This window comes from Aulonocara stuartgranti, assembly GCF_965226115.1.
Source record: "Aulonocara stuartgranti genome assembly, chromosome: 4".
In the NCBI taxonomy this organism is placed as follows: Eukaryota; Metazoa; Chordata; class Actinopteri; order Cichliformes; family Cichlidae; genus Aulonocara; species Aulonocara stuartgranti.
Genome location: NC_138942.1, coordinates 470,247 through 492,864, shown reverse-complemented (window position 1 = coordinate 492,864; position 22,618 = coordinate 470,247). Strand labels below are relative to the sequence as shown.

The 22,618-nt window shown below is 44.3% G+C and overlaps 1 protein-coding gene across 1 annotated transcript in view; it reads left to right on the top strand.

Moving 5' to 3' along the window:
* Window positions 1–22,618, top strand: part of crhr1 (corticotropin releasing hormone receptor 1) — a 30,966-nt gene that overhangs the window by 5,537 nt on the left and 2,811 nt on the right. Inside the window, exons 2-7 of the mRNA XM_082530939.1 lie at window positions 2,813–2,903; window positions 2,984–3,034; window positions 3,304–3,423; window positions 7,709–7,791; window positions 16,664–16,770; window positions 22,453–22,573. Of these exons, the coding sequence (XP_082387065.1) occupies window positions 2,813–2,903; window positions 2,984–3,034; window positions 3,304–3,423; window positions 7,709–7,791; window positions 16,664–16,770; window positions 22,453–22,573 (573 nt within the window). The remainder of the gene's footprint in view (window positions 1–2,812; window positions 2,904–2,983; window positions 3,035–3,303; window positions 3,424–7,708; window positions 7,792–16,663; window positions 16,771–22,452; window positions 22,574–22,618) is intronic.

Genomic DNA, 22,618 nt, shown 5'->3' with positions numbered 1-22,618 from the left:
TGTGGTGAGTTAGTGTGTCTGTGTGTTAGTGTGTTAGTGTCCAGCCCTCTTCTGGCGTCGGGATTCCAAACCAGTTCAGACCATTTAAACTGATTCTAGGAGCGTGGCTCAGTTTTTTCAAAATAAAAGTCTTTCAGGTCAATAGCACAGTGCTGTGTGCGTGGCAGCCTCGGATTGTTCAGCCTCTGCTTTGTTGAGGCTCAGACCTGCAGCAGGAAGTGCTTCCACTGGCTTTTGTTTAAAGGTTGTGCTGTTGTGTGAGTGGGTGGCAGCTTTCCTTTGTGTTTGCCGAGCTCATTACGATCCTCTGATTCTTTTTATGCTGCTCAGTCACGAGGCTCCGTGTCCTCCACACATAATTCATGTCAGAGTGCAGAGAGCGGGATCAAGACTCCAATCAAAGGAGTTTGATCAGACTCACACTTGGCAGAGGAAGCTCGTTACAGACTCATTATTGTCCTGAATGAGTCTCATTTACAGCGGCTTCATTTCTTCTGAAAACTCTGACATGCTCTGACATCTGTTTGATTTTAATCTGTTTTTGTGGCTCATCATTGATCAGTGAGGAGCTGCTATGTTGCCTTCACTGCCTTCTGTTCCTCTGAGCCTCCACAGTTTCAAGTCTCTCAGCTGTTGGCCAGTCTGCTGCTGTCTGTTGTGGACTGACGGAGCTTTGATGTATTTCAGGTTTCAGGTTTTGCAGTAAATTCTGTAAAATTAGAAATATCCTCAGAGTGACGCTGAAAAACTAGTTCATGCATTCTTCCAGGCTGGACGACTGTAATTCATTATTATCAGGAAGTCCTAAAAACTCCCTGAAAATCCTTCAGTGAATCCAAAATGCTGCAGCAAGAGTCCTGACAGGGACTAGAAAGAGAGAGCAGATTTCTCCTGTATTGGCTTCCCTTCACTGGCTTCCTGTTAAATCCAGAATGGAACTTAAAATTTCCTGAAACTCTGAAGTTGTGCCAGTCATAGGGAAGAGCACCGATCCTGCTCCACATCCAGAGGAGCTAGCTAAGGTGGTTCAGGATCCTGAGGAGCTGCAGGTCTGATCAAGTTTCTGGTGAATGATGAATTCAAGTGTGCAGGTTAGACAAGACACAGAGGCTCCATACCAGGAGACATATGGACCAGCAGCACCTCTCAACCAATCAGATCGCACACACACAGTGCACCCCTGTGTGTGTGTGTTCCAACTGATCCGATTTGCGGTGTCGCTTGGGCTGGACGAGCCTCCGGAGGCAGAGCGGGCTCAGATAACGAGGATGGTTTCTGCAGCAGCTGCAGGACGCTGACGTAACTCCTCCCACTGAGCTGCTGAACGCGCTGCCAAGATCCAAACATTCATGGCAAGAAGACGGAGAGTGTGCTGCACTCAGCTAGCGATCTAATTTTAGCTCAGAGACACAACAGTAGATCTCTGCGGCCGACACATTTACTGTGTGTGTACGTGTGTGTGCATGTGTTTGTGGGTATACCTGTTTAGGTTGCTCTGTTGGGACCTAAACTTGAATGTTACCATTCTTGTGGGGACCAACTTCCTGTCCTCAGAGTTTGCAGACATGTTTGAATCTCAAATGTGGTTTTCGTGTCAGGGTTACAGTTAGGCTGAGGGTTAGGGTAAGCATAGATGTCCTTACTAAGATATCAAAACGAGAATGTGTGTGTGTGAGACACACTGCCAGCTGAATATCAAACTGTGAAGTCATGCTGTGTGAATCATGGCGACATTAGTGAGGAATTAACAGAAGACTCCACCTTTTCGCAGACTGAGCAGCTGATTGATGATCAATCACTGAGCTGATTGATCAGTGATCACTGGAGCTGTAGAGGCAGAGATGAGCGACAGGCAGGTGAGAGCTGAATATTTGCTCAGACTGAACGCCCTCTGAGGAAACACCATCTGATCTCACACTCAGATATGAAGGAGTCGGCACATGCACTATTACTGCTGTCCAAACAAACAGAGCACCTCAGAGAAGGTCCTGAGACAGAACATGACCCAGCACATAGCTCCGATGAGAGCGCCACCTTGGTACCAATGTAGCAGGTCCACTGATTTAAACAGGCCTCGCCAATCGCAGTGCATTCTGGGTAGTTGCTGTCATGTTATTGTTCATCCAGAACCAAAACAAAGATGGACACCAACAGGAAATAAGAGGAAAACTCATGTGAATGATCAGCAGTTGATCAGATTCAGAGAGAAACAGCGAGGCGGTCCGATGTTCAGCCCGTCTGTGGTGTTTGTGGGCGTGGGCGAGTCACAGCTCTGTGATACACGTTTCTGCATCTCTGACTCTGCAGACAAACACTTTAGTTTCACTAAACTTCAACTGTGAATCTGAAAAATGAAAGTCATTCATTGAAGCAGGCTTATGTCTCTTATTTTGGTGCAGTCTTCATTACTTCACTTCCTGTTCTGGTGCTGAAGGTGATCTGCCTCCTTCTTCCAGCTGATACCCAGCCACTTGTCATTGGATGGCTGACCTCAGCTGGTTGTTGCTGTGACCAATCACAACTCAGCGACCTGACTCGCTGCTGTAATGGACGTCCGCTCCAGGCGTGCATTGCAGCAGCGGTGCATTCCTCCTCTGTGTTCCATTATCGCCGTAGAGGCGATGCAGTGCATTCTGGGACTGCAGCTGCATCATTAACAGGAGGATCCTGAGCTCCGTATCATATAAATGAGACATTATTAGTCAGTTAGAACAAAAACACAGAAAACACGCTGACGAACACTGCGCCGCTCAGCTGGATCATCGCCGACCGCTGGTCATGTGATCGATCTGAACCGAAACTCTGCTTTCAGGTGGTCTTCGTGTGCGTAGCGCTGAGCGGGCCAGTCTCCCCGGCTGAGTTAACCTGCGAAACTTTGATCCTGCTGTCGACCAACTTCACAGGTAACTTCCTGTTTGGGATTTCCTTTGACGTGCTCAGTGAAACCGGAGCGCCAACATCTTCTCTGTGTTCTGCCTCTCAGCAAGGACCTTAGTCCTGCTCAACCAGACATTTACCGTCAGCAACTCCTCAGGTCTGTATCACACACTCACCTTTGACTTTTGACAAGCATCAGCACCAGGATCACCATGAGGTACTCTGCTTTTCGCCATGGCTGTACTCTCAAGGTGTACCTGTGCAGTACTGTTTAAGACTCCAACAGGAAAATTAAGAGGTGCTTCCTGTTTGAGTCATTCTCTAACTTTCATTGTAGACTTCAATAATATTTACCAAAGGTGAGTCTCATGAAGTAAAGTTCCCTACAGGTCCTTCTGCCTCTCACCTATCGCTCTCTCTTTGCAGGTGTGTACTGTGACCTGTCGGTGGATGGGATAGGAACCTGTTGGCCTCGGAGTGCAGCAGGTGAGCTGGTCTCCAGACCGTGTCCTGAGCAGTTCAACGGGATCCACTACAACACCACCAGTAAGTGCCACCTGCTCAGATGTAGAGACTATCATGCTAACACGTTCACAGACAGTTTCTGATGTGTGAATGTGACGACAGCTACACACTTTCTCTCAGACACAGGCAGAGTTTTTTCTCTCATAAATTTAGATTTTTGTTTATTTTTTTACCTTTAGGGGCAACGATGAGCTGTTGACCGTTCTCTCCTAGAGGGGGCATGTTTTTCACAGTATATACTCTGTCTCCATTGTCTTCAACTGATCTTTATCCACAGCCAATCAGAGGCTGCCAATTAAGTGTCAGCCAATCACAGTTTCACACTCTGTGTTCTCAGTGACGTCCAACACCCACTCCGTACCAGGAGGAGCTGACTTCTTCTGTGCCAACTGTCTTCATTATATCCACTGTGTGTGTGGGTGGCATAAATGTCCTGTTTAATTAAAGGTTTAGGTTGCCAATCGAACTTAATAGCATGAGTCATCTGTGTGTGTGTGTGTGTGTGTGTGTGTGTGAGTGAGAGAGAGACCAGCTGGAGCTCATGTTTCACTGGACCTTCATAATTTCTTCACACACAGAAAAAATCTTGCCTCTGATGTAATTTGGCATCTGATCGGGTAACATGTTAATAAAGCGTCTGTCTGTGGGCACTGATGTATTGATCTGATCAGACTGATGTAAATCAAACACAGCGTGCACTGATGAGGTGGGTGATCAGGGGCGTAAGGCCCTGATGACAGCTCAGTAGTTGCCATGGTTACACTGGAGTCGAGTTGGGTTGTGTTGTCTTCAGATTCTGATCAGTTCTCTCTAATAATGATTGATTGAGATATCGATGGATGATGAGGTCCAGTTCTGTTTGTGAGCTGTGAGTCTGAGGACCCAGAACCAGATCCAGAACCTGAGCTGGTTTATCGATGTCAGGGAGAAGACATGTCAGAGGGAATAACTGTGGATGAAATGCTGTTCCTAATTTAAATAAATTCAGATCAAACTGAGGTTATTGTACTTGGCCCTGAAAAGCTTAGAAATATGGTATCTAACCAGATTCTTACTCTGGATGGCATTACCTCGGCCTCCAGTGACGCTGTGAGGAACCTTGGAGTCATTTTTGACCAGGACATGTCCTTCAATGCACATATTAAACAAATATGTAAGACTGCGTTCTTCCATTTGTGCAACATCTCTAAAGTTAGAAATATCCTGTCTCAGAGTGACGCTGAAAAACTAGTTCATGCATTTATTACTTCCAGGCTGGACGACTGTAATTCATTATTATCAGCAAGTCCTAAAAACTCCCTGAAAAGTCTTCAGTTAATCCAAAATGCTGCAGCAAGAGTCCTGACAGGGACTAGAAAGAGAGAGCAGATTTCTCCTGTATTGGCTTCCTGTTAAATCCAGAATTCAAAATCCTGCTCCTCACATACAAGGTCTTAAATAATCAGGCCCCATCTTATCTTAATGACCTTGTAGGACCATATCGCCTCTGTCAGTGCGCCCCAGGGTGGCTGTGGCTACAGTGTAGCTTGACATCACCAGTGTGTGAATGTGTGTGTGAATGGGTGAATGCGTAAAGCGCTTTGGAGTCCTTAGGGACTAGTAAAGCGCTATACAAATACAGGCCATTTACCATTTTATATCACCGTATTAGAGCACTGCTGGTTTACTTGTCTAACTAGGGTATTTCACTAGCTGAGACCACATCCTCATTTAGATCTGACAACAGATGCTGAAGAATTGTGAACTGATGCTGCAGTTTGGGGAAGGCCTCATAGTGGACTGACAGCAGCTACTCGGCGGATCCCCAAAGAAGGAAACCCCCTAAAAGTAGTAATGAAGTGCCTTGAGGCAATAGAATTGAACTGAATTGAACTTTACAAAGGTCTTGGAGATTCTTGCAAATATACAATTGGTAGGTTTGTAATGACCGGCCAATTACAAGCCTACCCATGGTCAGAGATTCCTTTGCTAGAAGCGGGTGTTGCTGCACTGATGCAGAAGGAATGGCCAGAGAAAAGATTAGGAGAAACTCCAGACAATGAGAGAACTTGATGAAAGTGTGAAAGAAGCCAGGATCTGGTAGAAACGTGGATAAACACAATGATAAACAGTTTTTGAAGGTGAGGTGTGCTGGAATTTTCTAAGGTTGAGGTAATTGGTCAGCGGACCATGGGGGCTTAGACATGAGCTGATTTTGAAGAGAACCACCTTCTGCCATAATAACCACCAATGCAGATAGATGAAGGAGCAACATCTGTTTAGAGCTGAATGTGGTCAGGGTGGGACAACTGATCATCAAAACGAAAGTGATGCCATTCCTGTGAGCGAGACGTTGCCAGAGCGATTATGGCAAGGACTGATGGTTTAGATGCCGCAAGTGGTAGCAATTATGCACAGAGCAAAGTTTAGGTGTCCAACAGGAAGAGCAGCAGTCCTTTAGCACAAGAGGGAACAAGGAGAACGTTTTGAAGGACGAGATTGATACAATTAATGTGACATTAATACTTCTCTGAACAAAGAAGCCTGGAACTAAATGTTGTCAAGGGTTACGCCAAAAAAAACCTCCTGTTTCTCTTCTGACAATGGAACGCCAAGTTCAGTGAAAATTGACTTCAGGGTGGATACCTCAAGAGCTGGAGAGGTGATATGACCAGGAAATCGTTGAGAAGATGGACCAGATATGGAACTTTATGGTTGTTAGAGACATTCCAAAGTAAGTCTCCAAATGTTGATTCTGTTCATCTGGACGTAGCGTTTTGTGGGAGAAACGTTTCATCACTCATCCAGGTGACTTCTTCAGTCTCAGCTGACTGCAGGTTTCAATCTTATAAACAGTACGTTTGCATAATGACTGAAACCAGCCCACTCAAGGAACAATGGGCTGGGAGGTCAGTTCCAGGATCTAAATCAAGGATTTATACATCGCGGAAAACTAAACAACCAAACAGAAGAGCCACCTCGTCAGGCCAGGGCCCTGCAGTCTACGCTGGTTTGAGGGCAGAGTCAAGGAGGCCATTTACATGAAATGGGAAAGACCATCTCTGAATCGAGGAGGGGGCCCAAGGGTACATCTGTCACGATCGTACAATGCTGTGATTGCAGCCATTCTCCACCTCTCTGTGAATGGGTTAGCAGCAGCTTTCCTCTGGTTCACCTGATGCTCCACCTCACGAGGCACGTGATCAATAGTGGGACAGGACAAGGACAAGTCCCAATAGGGCTTAATATCTGGGTCTCTCCACTGGCTGGTACTAGAACTGAAGAAGTTTCTCGGATGAAATGTCTCCAAGAAACTTAAAGAGGTCCAGACGCTTTTCTTTCCGAGCTCCTTACACCGTCTCACTGCATTCAATCATTACTTATTATTAACCTTTTCATGCATGAATTATAACAACCTCAATCAGGTTTTTTGTTCATCTTTAGGCATGAAAAAAAGATGAAAAAAAGATTTTTCAACTTCATTTTTTATTAAACACAATATTTACATTACTGCAAAGCAGAATACCAGGAACCTAAGGCTGGAGGGTTGTCTGCTCACTCATCCAGGTAAGGAATCCCAAAAGTTAATTCTGTTCGTCTGGGAGAAACTTTTCATCATCATCAGGTGGCTTCTCCAGTCTCAGGTGAACAGAAGCAACCTTTTGGGACTAAGTAGGGTTAATTCAAAAATTACTATTACTTCTATTACTAATTGGTTTTGTCTCGTGGGAGTGTCTTTATTTCCACAGTATTAACTCCAGTTTTCGGGCCCTGTTACATACATTTCAGGGTAATATTACTCAACTGTTAACATATTTGCTACTTCTATAGCACATTTGATTACAACAGCAACGATGACCAAAGTGCTGTACAAAAATGCAAAAATGCAAAACAACTAGTACCAAATAACTTTGGTACTAGTACTAATTTGATAGTAAATTACAAAATACCACAGTATTACGTTCTTGTTTAGCCCTCGTTAGCCTGCTATTACCACTTTATTACGAGCTGTAATGGAAAAAAGAAAACTTTATTCAGCTGTAAAGTCATAAACAAAGTCATCATTTGTTTGACATCAGGACGTGTTGTTTTAGTTAAGCGCTTCATAAGAGAGCAGCTGGATTCTGTGGTTCACATCTGTCAGAAAACTGTTTAACTCGACTGAAGGCTTCACGGCTCAGGTCATTACTTGGACAGGCTGACAGAAAAAACAGACTTTGTGAGCACGGGTGGGATCAGCTTTTTTAACCTGTAGCCTTGTGACTCGCGTGTCATGTGACTCGTATTTTACCTGTACTGACAGTAACGCGTTGATGTTTGTGTTCAGATCGGGTCTACAGAGAGTGTCAGGTGAACGGCAGCTGGGCGGCTCGAGGAAACTACAGCCAGTGCACCGAGATCATCGTCCTGGTGAGAAGCACCAACGCCAATCACTGATCAATATGCTCTGACCGTGTTTCTATTACTGATGAGCTCGTAAACCCGAACAGAGCCTTAACTAACACGATGTTTGGTAGTAATGCACAAGTCCTTTTAAAGGAGGAAATCATGATCAGTGTGTGGCAGTTTAAAAGGAGTTAGTGCAGGTTTCACTCGTATGTTTGTTATTGGGCCCAAAATGAGGGTAACGATGTGACATCACTAAAGCTCCGCCCACCCTCTGTCATTACTCTGACAGACCAAGGACGACTACGTCCCCAGATGATACATGGGACAGGAAAACACTTTCAGTGTGTGTGTGTCTTTGTGTGTGTTCACACGTCTGCTGGGTGATAATGGTCTTCTCTGATATTCTCATCAATATTGGATTTAGATTCACTCTGAGTGTTGTCTGATGACATCAGAATGCTCATACCACCCGCCCGTCTGTCTGTCTGCCTCAGGCTTATATACTGGTGTCATCAGAGCATGACACACATACCTACACACACACACACACACACACACACACACACACATATATGTTGGGTCTGTGTTTCCACATGCCCCGCTAGTTTAGAGACTTATTCCTCATGAAGAACGGAAAACAAGACAGAACATCTTCAACCGGCTTTTTACCCGCTAACAAGGGAAGTTTGGTCAGAACCAGCTCCTCACCTGTCTCTAGCCCAAATCCTTCAAAGAGTAGCTTCCCTCGCAGCTATTTATTCCCATGATAGTTACAGTACACAATACAACACAACACAAGTACCTCCCACCGTAAAACCCCCCAATGGTTACAAAGACAAGGCACTGTGTGTGTGTGTGTGTGTGCGTGTATGCATGTGCAAGAATGTGTGTGTGTGTGTGTGTGTGTGTGTGTGTGTGTGTCTGTGTGCGTGACTTCCTGATCACAACATCCTTGGTCATAAAGGGGGTAATCTCCCCCACACCCAATATATGGTTCAATTCCTGTATTGGTTCTAGGGCTGCCACGATTAGCTTAACTAGTCACGATTACGTCGACTATCAAAATCGTCGACGACTAATTTAATAGTCGATGCGTCGTTTAAAGCTTTGTAAGAACACAAAAGACGCAGGAATAAGTAGTAGGATTTAAGAGTGTAATAACGGACTGAAACAGAAGATGGCAGCACTGCATGTACAAGGATGCCAGCTGCCGTTAAACCCCGAAGAAGAAGAAGCAGCTGTGTCCCAGAATTCATAGCGCGGCCCAGCTCAGTTTCCAACAATGGCGGCAGCTAGTTAGTTTTAATGTTACTCTTATTATTCTTTCTGGGTCACAAAATAAACGTTTAACATATTTTCAGGCTGGAATGTAGCTGTGTAAACCTAAAATATCTGCTCAGTTTATCAGGACACCGCATATTTTCAAAAGCGCGCCGACATTTTCGGAGACGTCTGTTACCCACTAGCTCGATAGCTAGCCGGGGGCTAGGCTCACTAGCGCCGTGAGAACAGCGGACTCCCGGCAAATCGTTTTCAAACCCACCGCTGTCTTTCGCTACTCAGGTTAAACATGATATATAAGTTACTTAGATAACTTAACAATGTTATTGTTTGTCTTTTTTTAGTATTTTATTTGTTCCTGAGTAAATCAGTTTGGCTGAGATTAAAGTTATAGTTTTTACACAGCGGAATAAACGTCAAGCAGACAGCTGATTATCAGAAGTGTGAGATGCTCCAGAATTTACTCCGGTGTCCTGTTATATTTTAGATAGCAAGGAGTTTATTAAACTTCACCGAAACAATCTGCAAATTTCATTCAAATTTACTAAACTATCATCTTGTCTTTATTTTTAGTTAGCACCTTAAACACTTAAAGATGTAAGCTAATGATAGTTATATAAGAGCAGATGCATGCTTGTGCAATAAGCTGTACGTTTTACGTCCAACGGATGCATGATCTGATTAGTCGACTAACCGCAAAAATAATTGGTGAGTAGTTGACTATCAAAATAATTGTTTGTGGCAGCCCTAATTGGTTCACCATATGCACAACACAGTGAAACCATAAAAAGGGCAGGAAGGTTAGCAAACATCAAACAGAATCTTCACATGGGATGAGCTTGTGATAAAACACTGCAGCCTCCCCCCAGAACCTCGAGAGGCTGGGGGGGAGGGCCTTTGAACACAGAGTTTGAAACAATGTAGAGGTGGTAAGCATAAAACATTTAACAATTCACTTTAACAATATATATATAGGTACATATTTAAGAGAAACAGGAAAAAGTTTGGAAACACCTTCTCATTTAGTGGTTTAAACTGGATCTGCTGGGATCAGTATAACCGGTTTCTGCATCACCCCGCTGCAACAGTTCGGCCCAAACCAACTCCTCGACTCTGCTTTGTGTTTTTAAGAAGACAAGGAGTCTCTGATCGATCGTTGCCACTTTATTTCCTGAATGGAAACAACGGTGTTTTATCAGTGCAAAAGCTCGCCACACACCACTCTGCACAGCACACTCTCGTATGGCTACGGCAGACTGGCAGCGATTACTGCAGCAATAACAAATGATGTACCTGAATGGAAACAACGGTGTTTTATCAGTGCACAGGCTCGCCACACACCACTCCGCACAGAAACACTACAGCAGAACATCCCATTAGCATTCTGCTTTAGCACACAGTTTTACACAGTAATAAACAAATGAAAAGTACATAAACTGGTGTTGGACATGTGTCCACTAAGCACTTATTACACTTGGTGCCCATCAGCTAATCAAACATGTTTTATGTTTTATGTGTACTACTTAGCTATATCGTGTGCCGAACAATACAACTCACCTCTCGTATGGCTACGGCAGACTGGCAGCGATTACTGCAGCCAGCCTCACCTAACCAGCCACACTGAGGGGGGGGGGGCTGTTTCCCCATTACACTGACATTTGTGGCAAGTGGAATAATACCACATAAACACTGTTACATCAGCACCTCACTGTGAAACTGGCTGCTGGATTTCCTGACAGGAAGACAGCAGACAGTACGGGTCAGCAGCATCACCTCCAGCACAATAACACTGAGTACATGGGCTCCCCAATGATGTGTGCTGAGCCCCCTGCTCTTTACTCTGCTGACCCACGCCTGCACATCATCACACAGCTCCAACCGTTTCATCAAGTTTGCAGACGACACAACTGTGGTAGGTCACATCAGCAACAACGATAGGGCCTGCTACAGGAGTGAAGTTAAACATCTGGCTGAGTGGTGCAGCAACAACAACCTGTCCCTGAATGTGGAGAAGACCAAGGAGATCATCACAGAAATCAGGAGAGCTCACACCCTGCACACCCCACTAACCATCAATGGTGCTCCTGTGAGGGTAAGCAGCACCAAGTTCCTGGCTGTGCACATCTCAGAAGATCTCTCCTGGTCAAGAACACAGCATCACTGGTCAGCGAAGCCCAACAGCTACTCTACTTCCTCTGCAAACTGAGGACAACGAGAGATTCAACCCCCATTATGAGCACCTTCTACAGAGGCGCCGTGGAGAGCATCCTCACCGCTGCATCACTGTGTGGTATGACTCCTGCACTGGGCCCTGCTGGAAAAGTTACAACAGGTAGTGAAAGCAACAGAGAGGATTGTGGGTACCTCTCTTCCCTCCCTCCAGGACATCTGCTGCACCCGCCTCATCTGGAAAAGCCTCTGCATCACAGTGACTCCACCCATCTGTCCAACAGCTTCTTCAGTTTGCTGCCACCAGGAAGGCGACTGAAGAGCCTCGGGGCCAGAACCAGCAGACTGAGAGACAGCTTCATCCAATTTTTATTTTTATAAAATTGGATCGTTGCACCCCTAGTATTTATGTATATGTATTAGAGGTGCAACGATACACAAAATTCACGGTTCGGTTCGGTTCGATACTTTGGTGTCACGGTTCGATATTTTTTCGATACAAAAAAATGTTCATGCCTTTTTAATTTGTCATTTATTAAAATTATAAATATATATTTTAACTCAAAAGTACAGTTTTTAAATTTAATGTTGCTGAAACAACAAAATAATAGTAATAATAAAAAAATCTATCTGATGGAGAAATCACTCATCTTTGGAAAAGAGAGTTTATTACAGAGAAATGTCTCTTTCCAAAATAAAAGCTATACTATACGCTTCTTCTGGGCTATATTCTCAGCAGCATATTAAACATATCAGGTCCCCATAAGGAGAATCACGTGCTAACGGCTGTCTAAATGACTCGGGTAAAGCATGCGTGCTTGTTGTTTTTGTCTGCTTCCACTTGTCTTTGCACGAGGATGATGTCGGCGTAAATGTGCAGTCATATTCGTTGTGTTCCCACTAGTGCTGTCAGCGTTAATCTCATTAATATGACATTAACGCCATAACCAGTGATGGGAATAACGCCGTTACAAGTAACGTTTTTTTGGCCTGTCCCATTTGGTTCTTTAGCCGTCAGAATTGTTGTCTGAAGACCAACAAGGATACCCAATGGATTTACTTTGCCAAGTGGATCATCACGGCCTTGCCGTATTGGTATTTGATCGACCTTTGTTGTTATTGTTTATAATATTTTATTTTCAGTTGTTACAGATGGGACAGACATGACTAGAGGATAGGAAAGGGAGAAAGAAAGATGAAGGAAAAGAAAAACAGAAGGGAAGAGGGACAGTGAGAAAGGGCACTAAAAAGAGAAAGAAGAGAAAAAAATCTCCTGGATCACCTGTTGAGAGAAAAAGAAGAGAAAACAAGCAAAAAAAACCAGAGCAACATACTAAACACAACACCATCACGTTACTCTAGCTAAGTGTAAACTGCAGTAAATACTAAATATTGAATGTTGTTGTGCAGCACGCAGGACCGACAGCGCACAATGTGCTTTGAGGTAGCAGCCAAGAAAGGTGTAGTTTATGTCTATGAACAGTGAACACCTGTGTGCACACCTGTGTGGATCAGCGCGCTTGTATTCAAAAGGTTTCCCCATGTAATCGTCTGCAAGAGGGTGTAGAGAGCCATAGCCCCGCCCCCAGGGCATGAAGCTGGCATGGAGGAGATCCAGACATGTAGAGGCCCCAGAGTGCGAGAGCCCAAGGAGGAGCACCAGGGGGGCATCCGTGCCACCCTCCTGGGAAGAGCTGAGGAGAGCCCCAGACAAGGGGTCACCCAGTAGCCACGGAGCAGAAACCAGAGGGGGCTGCACTGGCGTGCCCGCCAGCTGTGCCAGAGTGAGCCGAGCCGCAGGCCCAGAGGCCGGAGGCCCGAGGGCCCCCTATGCCCCGGAAGAGGCACCAGGACCCGCCAAGTAGCCACCGGGAGTGAGCTGGTACATACCAACGCACCGACCCCTGAGGGCATCAGTTACCGGCAGGGAGTAAGGTGTTACTAACGGCGTTACTTTTTTCAGTAACGAGTAATCTAACTAATTACTATTCCTGTCGTTACAACGCCGTTACAGTTACTAACAAGTAAATGCGGTCCATTACTATTTTTCAACAAACAGACGGTTGAAGCTCTGTTCAGCTTACCGCATCTTATATCAGTTGAACGGATTAGCTGACTACGTAAGTAATCTGGACGCTACAGCTGTTAAGAGATATACTCTAAAGCACTTCTTCAGTAGAGACTCAGAGAAGAGAAACACACAGAACTTCTTGCTAGCAAGGGCAGTCTCCAGAACTGGGACTCGCACTGAGAAACTGCCCCGGTCTTTATTTATACTTCAGTGGGTGCTTGTGTGTGTGTGTGTGTGTGTGTGTGTGTGTGTGAGACCCCATAAACGACTTCATCTAAACAAAAAGCACTTAGACTAGAACAGATATAGCTACGTTAATCCTACCGTAAAACAATAAGACAAGGTACGACCTCTCCCATACTCCTAGGATGTGGGGGTGAAGCCAGAACACCCTGGAATGTCACAGACCTCCTAGGATGAGACATTCTTTCAATATGCCACCAACTATATACTTCTAAACACAAATGATTACATGCAGTATTCTACCATATGCAAACTTACACCATTAAAAGATTATACTGACTACTAAGTACAATTTTCCTATTGACAACAGCCCACTCACATCCTGGGTCATTTCACCTGAGGAAATCACATGATAGGGTGGGGCAAGGTCTCACAACCTCGGCTGGTAGTGACCCACACCTGTTTTCACACCTTGGCTCATGTGATTAGATAGATTCATTCATTTATTTGTTCATTTCAGGCACAACAGAAATACATATATTGAACATAAAGTGCACAAAACAAAAACAAAAATTACCTGAAAAGGAGTGGGACGAAGAAAACTTATTAAATCCCACCCCTATACTCACTGATCAATAGTGGGTCAGCGACCCCCTTAGTGACTCTGCATCATTTGCTCTTAGAACTGAAGAAGCTTCTTGGATGAAACACCTTCAAGAAACTTAAAGTCCAGACCTTTTTTTACCAAGCTCCTCATATCACCATGAACCTTCAGCAGACCTACTGATCTCTAATCTAGCACATGACCTATACCAGGTTACTTCTGCAGCTTTAGTTACCATGGAGATGAGAACCGATGAGTTAAGCTGGAATGTACTCTGCTTAATACAGAGCTCAGGTGTTTGCAGGTGGCAGGAAGTCACTGAAGCATGATTTCTGCCCTCTCAGCCACACAGCATCGATTTGTAACCTTTGTTTGATTTTAACAAGTTTTCTGCATTCTCCTGATCCACACACCCTCTCACACACACAGAATAAACTGAAACAGTCAGTGACAAGTGTGAGAACATGAGTGATCAAACGTCAGTGTGAATGAGTCCTCAGAGAGCGAGAACCATCTGGAGCCTCTGTGTGTGTGAGCACTAAGGGGGCGGATCCCTTTGAGGTCCAGGTGGGAAGCTGGTCCATTTGCTGTGGGCAGCGTTTCCCTGGGGTCCTCACAAAGGCACAAAGGACAACGTGTGTGTGTCTATAAGTCCATATGTAATGTCATGTGGTCTGCTTTGTGTGTGTGTGTGTGTGTGTGTGTGTGTGTGTGTGTGTGTGTGTGTGTGTGTGTGTGTGTGTGTGATAGAGAAAGAGAGAGAGAGAGAGGAGAGAGCATCTCCCACTGAGACAATCTGTCACCCATTTCCTGCTCTCCTGTGATTGGCCAGAAAAGCTGGCTGCTGGTCAATCACAGACCGTAATTAACAAGCAAGGTGTGCGTGTGTGTTTACAGTGCAACGAGGCTGAGCATGAAAGGAAAGTTGCATAACTGTTCATTATTATTACGGCACAAACACATAGTTGTTTTGATTACACGTTTGGCATAATTTTTAATCATCTAAATGAAAACAACATGTTGCTATGGAAACATGCACACAGAGAAAGGATGTGATTGTAAACTGATTATTGGATAGATTTTGTAAAGGGCATGACCCCCGTTACACCTCAGCATCTCATGTGAAAGCTGCGACTCTGAACAGAAACATAACCTAAACTAACCTCGTATTGTGGCGATACGGTCTCTCAATCACACCACCACACAGTACTGACCCACACATACGGTTCTTACACACACACTGGACTTTCTGGACTTTGGTTTTGCACAACACTGGTCACTATATTCTTCATTTCCGGTTAATACTTGTACAGCTGCTGTTATTGTGTATATATTTATTTATATTTAGATTTCTTCATACATTCTTATATAGTTCTATATTGTGTATTGTGTATTTTGTTGTACAGTTATTTTATTTTCAACTTTAATTTATATATTTTATCTTATTCTTCCCAGTTAAATTTACCCTTCATTCTAATTTGTGTTGTACAGTTATTTCATTTTTAACCTTAATTTATATTTTATTCCTTCCTAGTTAAATTTACCCTTTTTAATTTTTCATATTTATTTCCTATCTTATTCATAGCCTTTTCCTTTTTTGTTTTCTTTAGGTCACGAGCAGTTGTCCAAGCATTTCACTACATATCGTACTGTGTATGACTGTGTACGTGACAAATAAAAATTTGAATTTGAATTGGGTTATCTCAATTGTTCAGTTGTTCTCCTGACTGAAGTTTGGTCCGTGTACAGCGTCCTGCCATGCAATTGCATTTGTTCCTAACCCATCCAAACTTCAGTAACCCTACAAACGTCACTGCTGTTTAGTTTTCTGTCTTCATTTCATTTTAAATCCCTCACTCAGAACATGGTATTGTATATTATTTAATCTTAAAAAATTTTTTGGAGACCTCCCACATACCACTAGAGGGAGCCCACATACCACCAGTGTGGTATGAGTTTGAGAACCACTGCTACAGAGGTCTTAGAGAACATGAGCTCCTTCACCAGCTCCAGATAAAAACCTTCACCAACCAGGTGGGAATTATTTTTTTATAGGTCAAGACTATAGGATCCAAGGAGAGATCAAAGGTCAAAGACATGACCTCAGATATGCTGTGGTCGAGTCTCAGGGAGCTGTTTATGAAGAATGTTTACTAGTTGATGGATTGGCTGATTGATTTCATTCCAGCACATATTGAAGAAATATCCCATTTACACATATTAGAACATGATACTTGTGCTGGTGGATTATGGGAGGGTGGGGCCTTTGCTGGGTCACCTGACTGTGGGTGGGACTTCTTTGAAGCTCTTTCCTCCTTTGTTTCACTGATTAAGATAAACCTTCAGCTTTGTACCTTCATCTAGAGGAGCAGGAAAAATGTGAGCTCAGTGGGCGGGGCCTTTTCTCCATGACCTTTGAACCTGTTCTAGTTTTACTCTTTCAGACATTTTCATGATGGGGGGAGACTGAGCTCAGAATTTTATAATAAAGATGAAAACATGAAACTGTTGAACTGCTTGGTTGTTTCTGGAGTCATGGGTCAGATCTGACAGGTTGTCCTTTCTCGCTCTACTTCCTGTTTCAGAGGAAGAGTAAAGTTCACTATCAGGTGGCTGTCATCATCAACTATTTGGGCCACTGCATCTCTCTGGGAGCGCTGCTGCTTGCCTTCACGCTTTTCATGAGGCTCAGGTAATGCACCTGTTTGTCTGTGTGTACACCTGTCTGAAGACATGTCGCACGCTTGCTGTGAGGACAGCTGAAGGGTTAAGCTTCAGTTCCTGGTTCAGGTTAAAGGATCAGTTATGCGCATCCTCACAAAGAAAGGAGCACAGGTCCAGCCCCCTTGTGGACGGTGAGGGTAATGCAGGTGACTGTACCATGAAGAAGATTAAACAAACCCATGATATCCTTCCATCATCTGGACTCACCTTTACAATGGCGCTCACACAAAGCTAGTTATCAACTCACTAATCCTGCACATTCACATGGAGGGCATCTGACCAATCACAAAGGGGCATTTCGTGGGTCACATGACTCTTCTTCCACAGAAAATAATCTCTGTGAGCGCAACCTGATGTTACAACATGGTGATAAAAAAAATCTCTAAAGAACAGCGAAGTATGCAAATAAAATGCAACATTGTAGTAAAAAGGGTGAGATACGTGCCACAGAAAATTCTTAATCAATTTAGTGCACGCAAACATTTGAATTCCAGGTGATAGTTTATTACTGAGCACGCTCAGTGCTGCTGTTTGTTTCCAAGGTGATGGCTGGAACCACTGAAACATTGTAGCTTCCTGTCCCACAGCCCGATGAAGGAGGCGTGGAAATCAGATCAGAGTGAATGAATATGATTGGCCGATCAGGTGTTCAGGTGTGTGTTCCATGTTTCCAGCAGAGTGGCGAGACTCAGCATCATGTCTGAATGAAGCAGAACACCACATGCACATCCTGTGACAACACCATTATCGACCATAAATCGACAGTGCGTCTTAAGTATGAATTCTGGTTGTGCTTACTGACCTCAAACCAATTTTATGTGGTACACGGCGCTCAAAAATCTGTCAAGAAATGTTTTAATATGACTTTGGTAAGCTACAAAGCCGCACCGCTTGATGGATTGTCGGAGCATCACGGCTACCATAGTCAGGAGCCTCGTGGAGTGATACGTACTGTGCTTCAACGTAATATTATGGTGTGTGTATAAGGACCTGGCACACCTGGAACACCTAGCTGTTAGGATGCTACATGCTTATGAAGTAGATTTCAGACTTAAGGCTATCAGTCACTTTTTGTTTCGCTTAATGCACCTTATGTATGAAAATAGATCCGTTCATTGATACTGCACCTTATAGTCTGAAAAATATGGAAACTGAGAACATTACCTGCTCTGGACACTTTGAGTTTTTATTGCTGCTGTTCAAGGTTTGAAGCTAGATGTGATGACTGAATTCAGACCTCAGGTGAGCAGGTACACTGGTCCTGTTTAAGGATAGGATATTAGAGAGAAAAAAACTGTTGTAAATTTGTTTGCTGACAACAGACAAAAACCTATAGAATAAAAATCAATATGTTTATTATTTACTGATCATCAGGGAAGCACAAAGACAGTGCACTGTAATGAGGGGTTTTCCAGGAATGATGATGCTATTTTCTGGCGATCTGATTGGTCTATAGGTGGCGATGTCATACCAATTGATCTGTAATCTGGAACCTAAGCAGGTCTAGAGAAGGTTGGAGTCACAGCACATGTTACCATGGCAGTTTTTCCCAGTAAGTAATAAACTACCTACAGAAAGCCCAGGTTAACCCTGAAGTTATCTGGATAAGCCAAAACCCAGCTTATCTGTATCTATATATCTATATCTGTAATACAGACCTCTGAAGCTGTGATCCAGTAATTAATTACTAAGTAAAACAAGATCAGAATTAATCTGTGCGAACGAAGATGTATAAATCCTGGCAATCCCTCCTGCACTTAACAGCGTACACTATGTTACTCTGTGTCGGGGGACCCGATCCTTTGGGTGGTCTAATGTTTTGGCGCAGCGTGTTTTGGGGTTTAAAAGCCACAGAGACCCAGTGTTTAGAGAAAATGTGTCTCAGCTGCTCCGATACTCCTGACACGTACGGGATCACTACAGGTTTTCGATTAGGCAGCGGTTGTCCTTCTCTCCTGGAGCTTTCTTTAGGAGCCTTCCCAGCTTTGACAAAAATCCAGCTGGGATAACCACATTTACTCAGGGCCTTCTTGATGTGCTGTCCTTCTGCTTCCCTGGCCGCTGTGTCTGTGGGGATGGTGTTCGCTCTGCGTTAGGCGATATGTAAACCGGCAATCGTCAGTCCAATAATTGTCGATGTAATGTAATAATAATGTGTATGTTTTAGTCCCCATAGGGAAATAGTTCCTCTGCATTTAACCCATTCACCCAGTGAAGCAGTGGGCAGCCACTAATGCAGCGCCCGGGGAGCAGTGTGTAGGGACGGTACCTTGCTCAGGGGTACCTCAGGGTAGCCGTTCAGTGGAGTCGAACCCCCGACCTTCCGATCATGGGGCCACCACTCTACCTACTGAGCTATCCCTGCCCCATCCCTGTGGTGACTTTTTGATGGGCGGAGCAATGTAATCATACATGTTTACAACACAGAAGTTCAAACATGGACGAACTAATTTCCCCCAAGAAATTAGGGCTGTCAGCGTTAATGCGGTCATCACGATTAACGCGATTAAAATTTGTAACGCTCTCAACCCATCTGAAGCGCAGAATGAACAAACTTTGGACAAACTGCCTGGAATACGTTGGCAGAGACATTTCAGGGATTGTAGCTCAGTCCGGTCCTGATAGGTTAGTTGTTAATCGTCTTTGTCATAATGACGGCGCGTTAACGCTGACAGCACTAAAAGAATATTCACATTCACTAACCCCTCCCTTGGTAACGATGAGCAATGAGGGATGAGGAAATGTGATTAGTGCTGCGGTTTGGGGAAGGCCTTGAAGGGGGACTGGCGATGGCTCTCGGGCCGGGCTGAACCCCCTGTACTAACGAGAAATAAAGGGAGGCAAGGAAGAGAGGAGAGGACAGGAGAAGAGAGAAAAAAAGGGGGGGGCAGGGTGGGGCATGAAAATGAGATCAGCGTTTCTTCTCTTCACATTGGAGAAGGGAGGCTTTTATAGGCTGAGGCCAGAGGGGGCGTGAAGGAGGAGTGGTCCCGCTCATGAAATTCAGATGATATCTCCACTAAAGTCGCTTATTTTGGATGAAAGAGGTAAACCTAAGGATGTAACCAAAGCAGTGTGCCACTTGTGCAGACGTATAGTGCGAGCAAAGTTCTCAAAGGCGGCTAACTGGCATGAGCATGTACGTGTTCACCATCCGGCTGAGTATCAGCAGCTTCTGCAGCTCTGTCAACAAGCGTTTGGGCGCTCTCTGAGGAGGGGGCTGTTACAACAGCGCTATCATTGTTTTTTCTGTTGACTGGATCTATTATCGCCATCATTCTTAGCAAACGTACTCATGGGCAAATAAACAAATGAATCGCTGATGGGCTCAGCCTTTTGACGATAGTTGATATAGTCATCCTATCGCCCAACCCTACTCTGCATTGTAGCGTCCTGGTGACACCCAGTTTGTGCTCCAGTAGATGATTATTAATAACAAAGTGATTCTGTTCCCATTCAGACCGCGCAATATCACCCAACAGTTTTTCATCACGTTCGTTTCATCTCCCCGTCATATGCTACTACTCTCTTTTATTCATTGGCACAATACTATGCCACTTTTAGAATCACCTGCACTGATAGCTAAGCTGTTTATTTTTCAGGATATAGTTATATTGTTACTTCATTAGAGTTATTTAATATTATATTTGCACTACCCTACAGTATATTACTGTATACTAGTATTGTATATATTGTATATCTTATTCCTCCGTTCCTCTGTCTCTCTTGCTGCATTGAGCATGTGTATGACATAAAAATTTCCCTCGGGATAAAGAAAGTTCTTCTTATATTATGATGAGAGTCAAACCTTAAATACTGATCTGTATGTGTCGGTTTACGGTACACATCAGCTTTTAGATGTCCCCCATTACTGATGGAGATCTCACAGTCTAAGAAGGCTAACCTGCCACTTTGATGTGTCGGTCCACTGAGTGAATGTGATCCGTGAAATGTGAAACGTCCTGAGATTTGATTTTCACCCAGGTGTCATCCATATACCTGAACCAATGACTTGTTCCAGAGTAGGATAGCAAAGCCCTCTTTTCCACTTCTTCCATGTACTAGTTGGCCACTTTTGATAGTCCAGGGTCTATCGAGCAGTTTCAGTAGAATGAGCTTGTGAAATGAATGGACCCCACGCAGCCTCAGGTGACAGTTTTGTCATGTTTTGTTTGCACAACACGTCCTTTCTTTTTCCTTAGGTTGGGAAGTTGGCTTTTCAGCTGCTTCTCCACTCCACACTCAGCTCCTCTCTCGAGCCCCAGCATCACTGAAATAGTCTGATTACTGAGTGGCAGCAGCTGTCCTGCCAGCCACCCTGGCACTGCCCCTCCACTGCATCGGAGCCAGATACCACAGCCCTGCCACAGAGCTCTGCAAAAGCCAGGCTGGAAGATAGAGGCACATTATAAGACAGTTGTAAATAACTAGTTTCCTCCACCTGTGTTTGGTGTGCAGCACACCTGCACCGTCGTGTATGCTCCCAGCGTCATGTAGCTTTGACATGATTCAGGTCCTCGCAGACGGGAGAGTTTTTCAACGTTAGAAATGACACCCTCAGGATGTGATTGATGTTCAGACCCTGATCTTCAGCCTGACCTATTAAACTGAACCATTTCAGCCGTTTTCCTTCTCAGCCTCTGATTGGCAAGCTCAGTTTACCTGATGGTCTTTCAGACTTCAGTTTGAACCCCCTGTGGCGAACCTGAACAATGAGCCGAAGCTTGCTGTTCTCGGCCATCGCCCTTCCTCCACTATGTCTACACTTCACGTTGGTGCTTCAGACCCTTCTTCGTCTTCTCTTCTGCATCACACAGGTTGGTTTTGTTTTCATGGGTCCACCGTTCCAGAGCTTGCTGCCTGGTCTACTTTGTCAAGTCTGATTTTTCTGTTCCTGAGCCTGATTGATGCTTTGAAGCTTCTGGATTTTCTCTGTGATTCTTAACTTGGTGAACAGCTGGGAAACACGGCATCTTCCTCCAGGAGAGTCTTCCTCACTTGACTGAATGTTGTCCTTGACAAACTGCTCAGCATTCTCGCTGATATGCTCGTTTCTTCAGCCCAATGATGACCTCCTTCACACAGCTCCTCTCCTCTTTGAAGCCGGTCACGATTTCTGATGAACGAAATGCTAATTTAACACTTGACTCTAAATTAGTCCTGAGAGTAATGAGAAAGCAGGCTGACTTGGACTCGCAAGTGCTTATTGGCTGATAGTCCTTTATTTATCAAAATGATGTGAATGAAAACAAGCTTTAAAACAAACTGAAAGCTCTCCAATTAAAACATGAGAGGGTGATGCAGGGATGGTGATTGCTGTTAAATATTCCGTCATAATGTTTAAATAAAACAAATTGAAGCCTGTTAAAATGTAATGTACTAAAACCACCAGAAGGTGGCAGCAATGATCTGAAAGGTGTTTCCTGATGCTGCTCTGAAAAAGTCTGATGTTGTGAGATTAGCTGCTCACAAACAGGACAAATGCACAAACACAAAGGTGACCAAAAAGGCGAACATGATGAAATCCAGTTTAAACGACTGAGCGCAGCAGGAACAAGCTGCGGAAAGTTCAGTCCTGAAAAGCTCACCTGACTGTATAGTGTGGAGGTGTTTAAGGAGGAGGCAATCAGTTCAAGTCTGTGTGTTTCAGGAGCATTCGCTGTTTGAGGAACATCATCCACTGGAACCTGATCTCCGCCTTCATCCTGAGGAACGCCACCTGGTTCATCGTCCAGCTAACAATGAATCCCGCTGTTACCGAGAAAAACCAGGTGCTCACGCACTCACACGCACAGACACATACTGACAAACACACT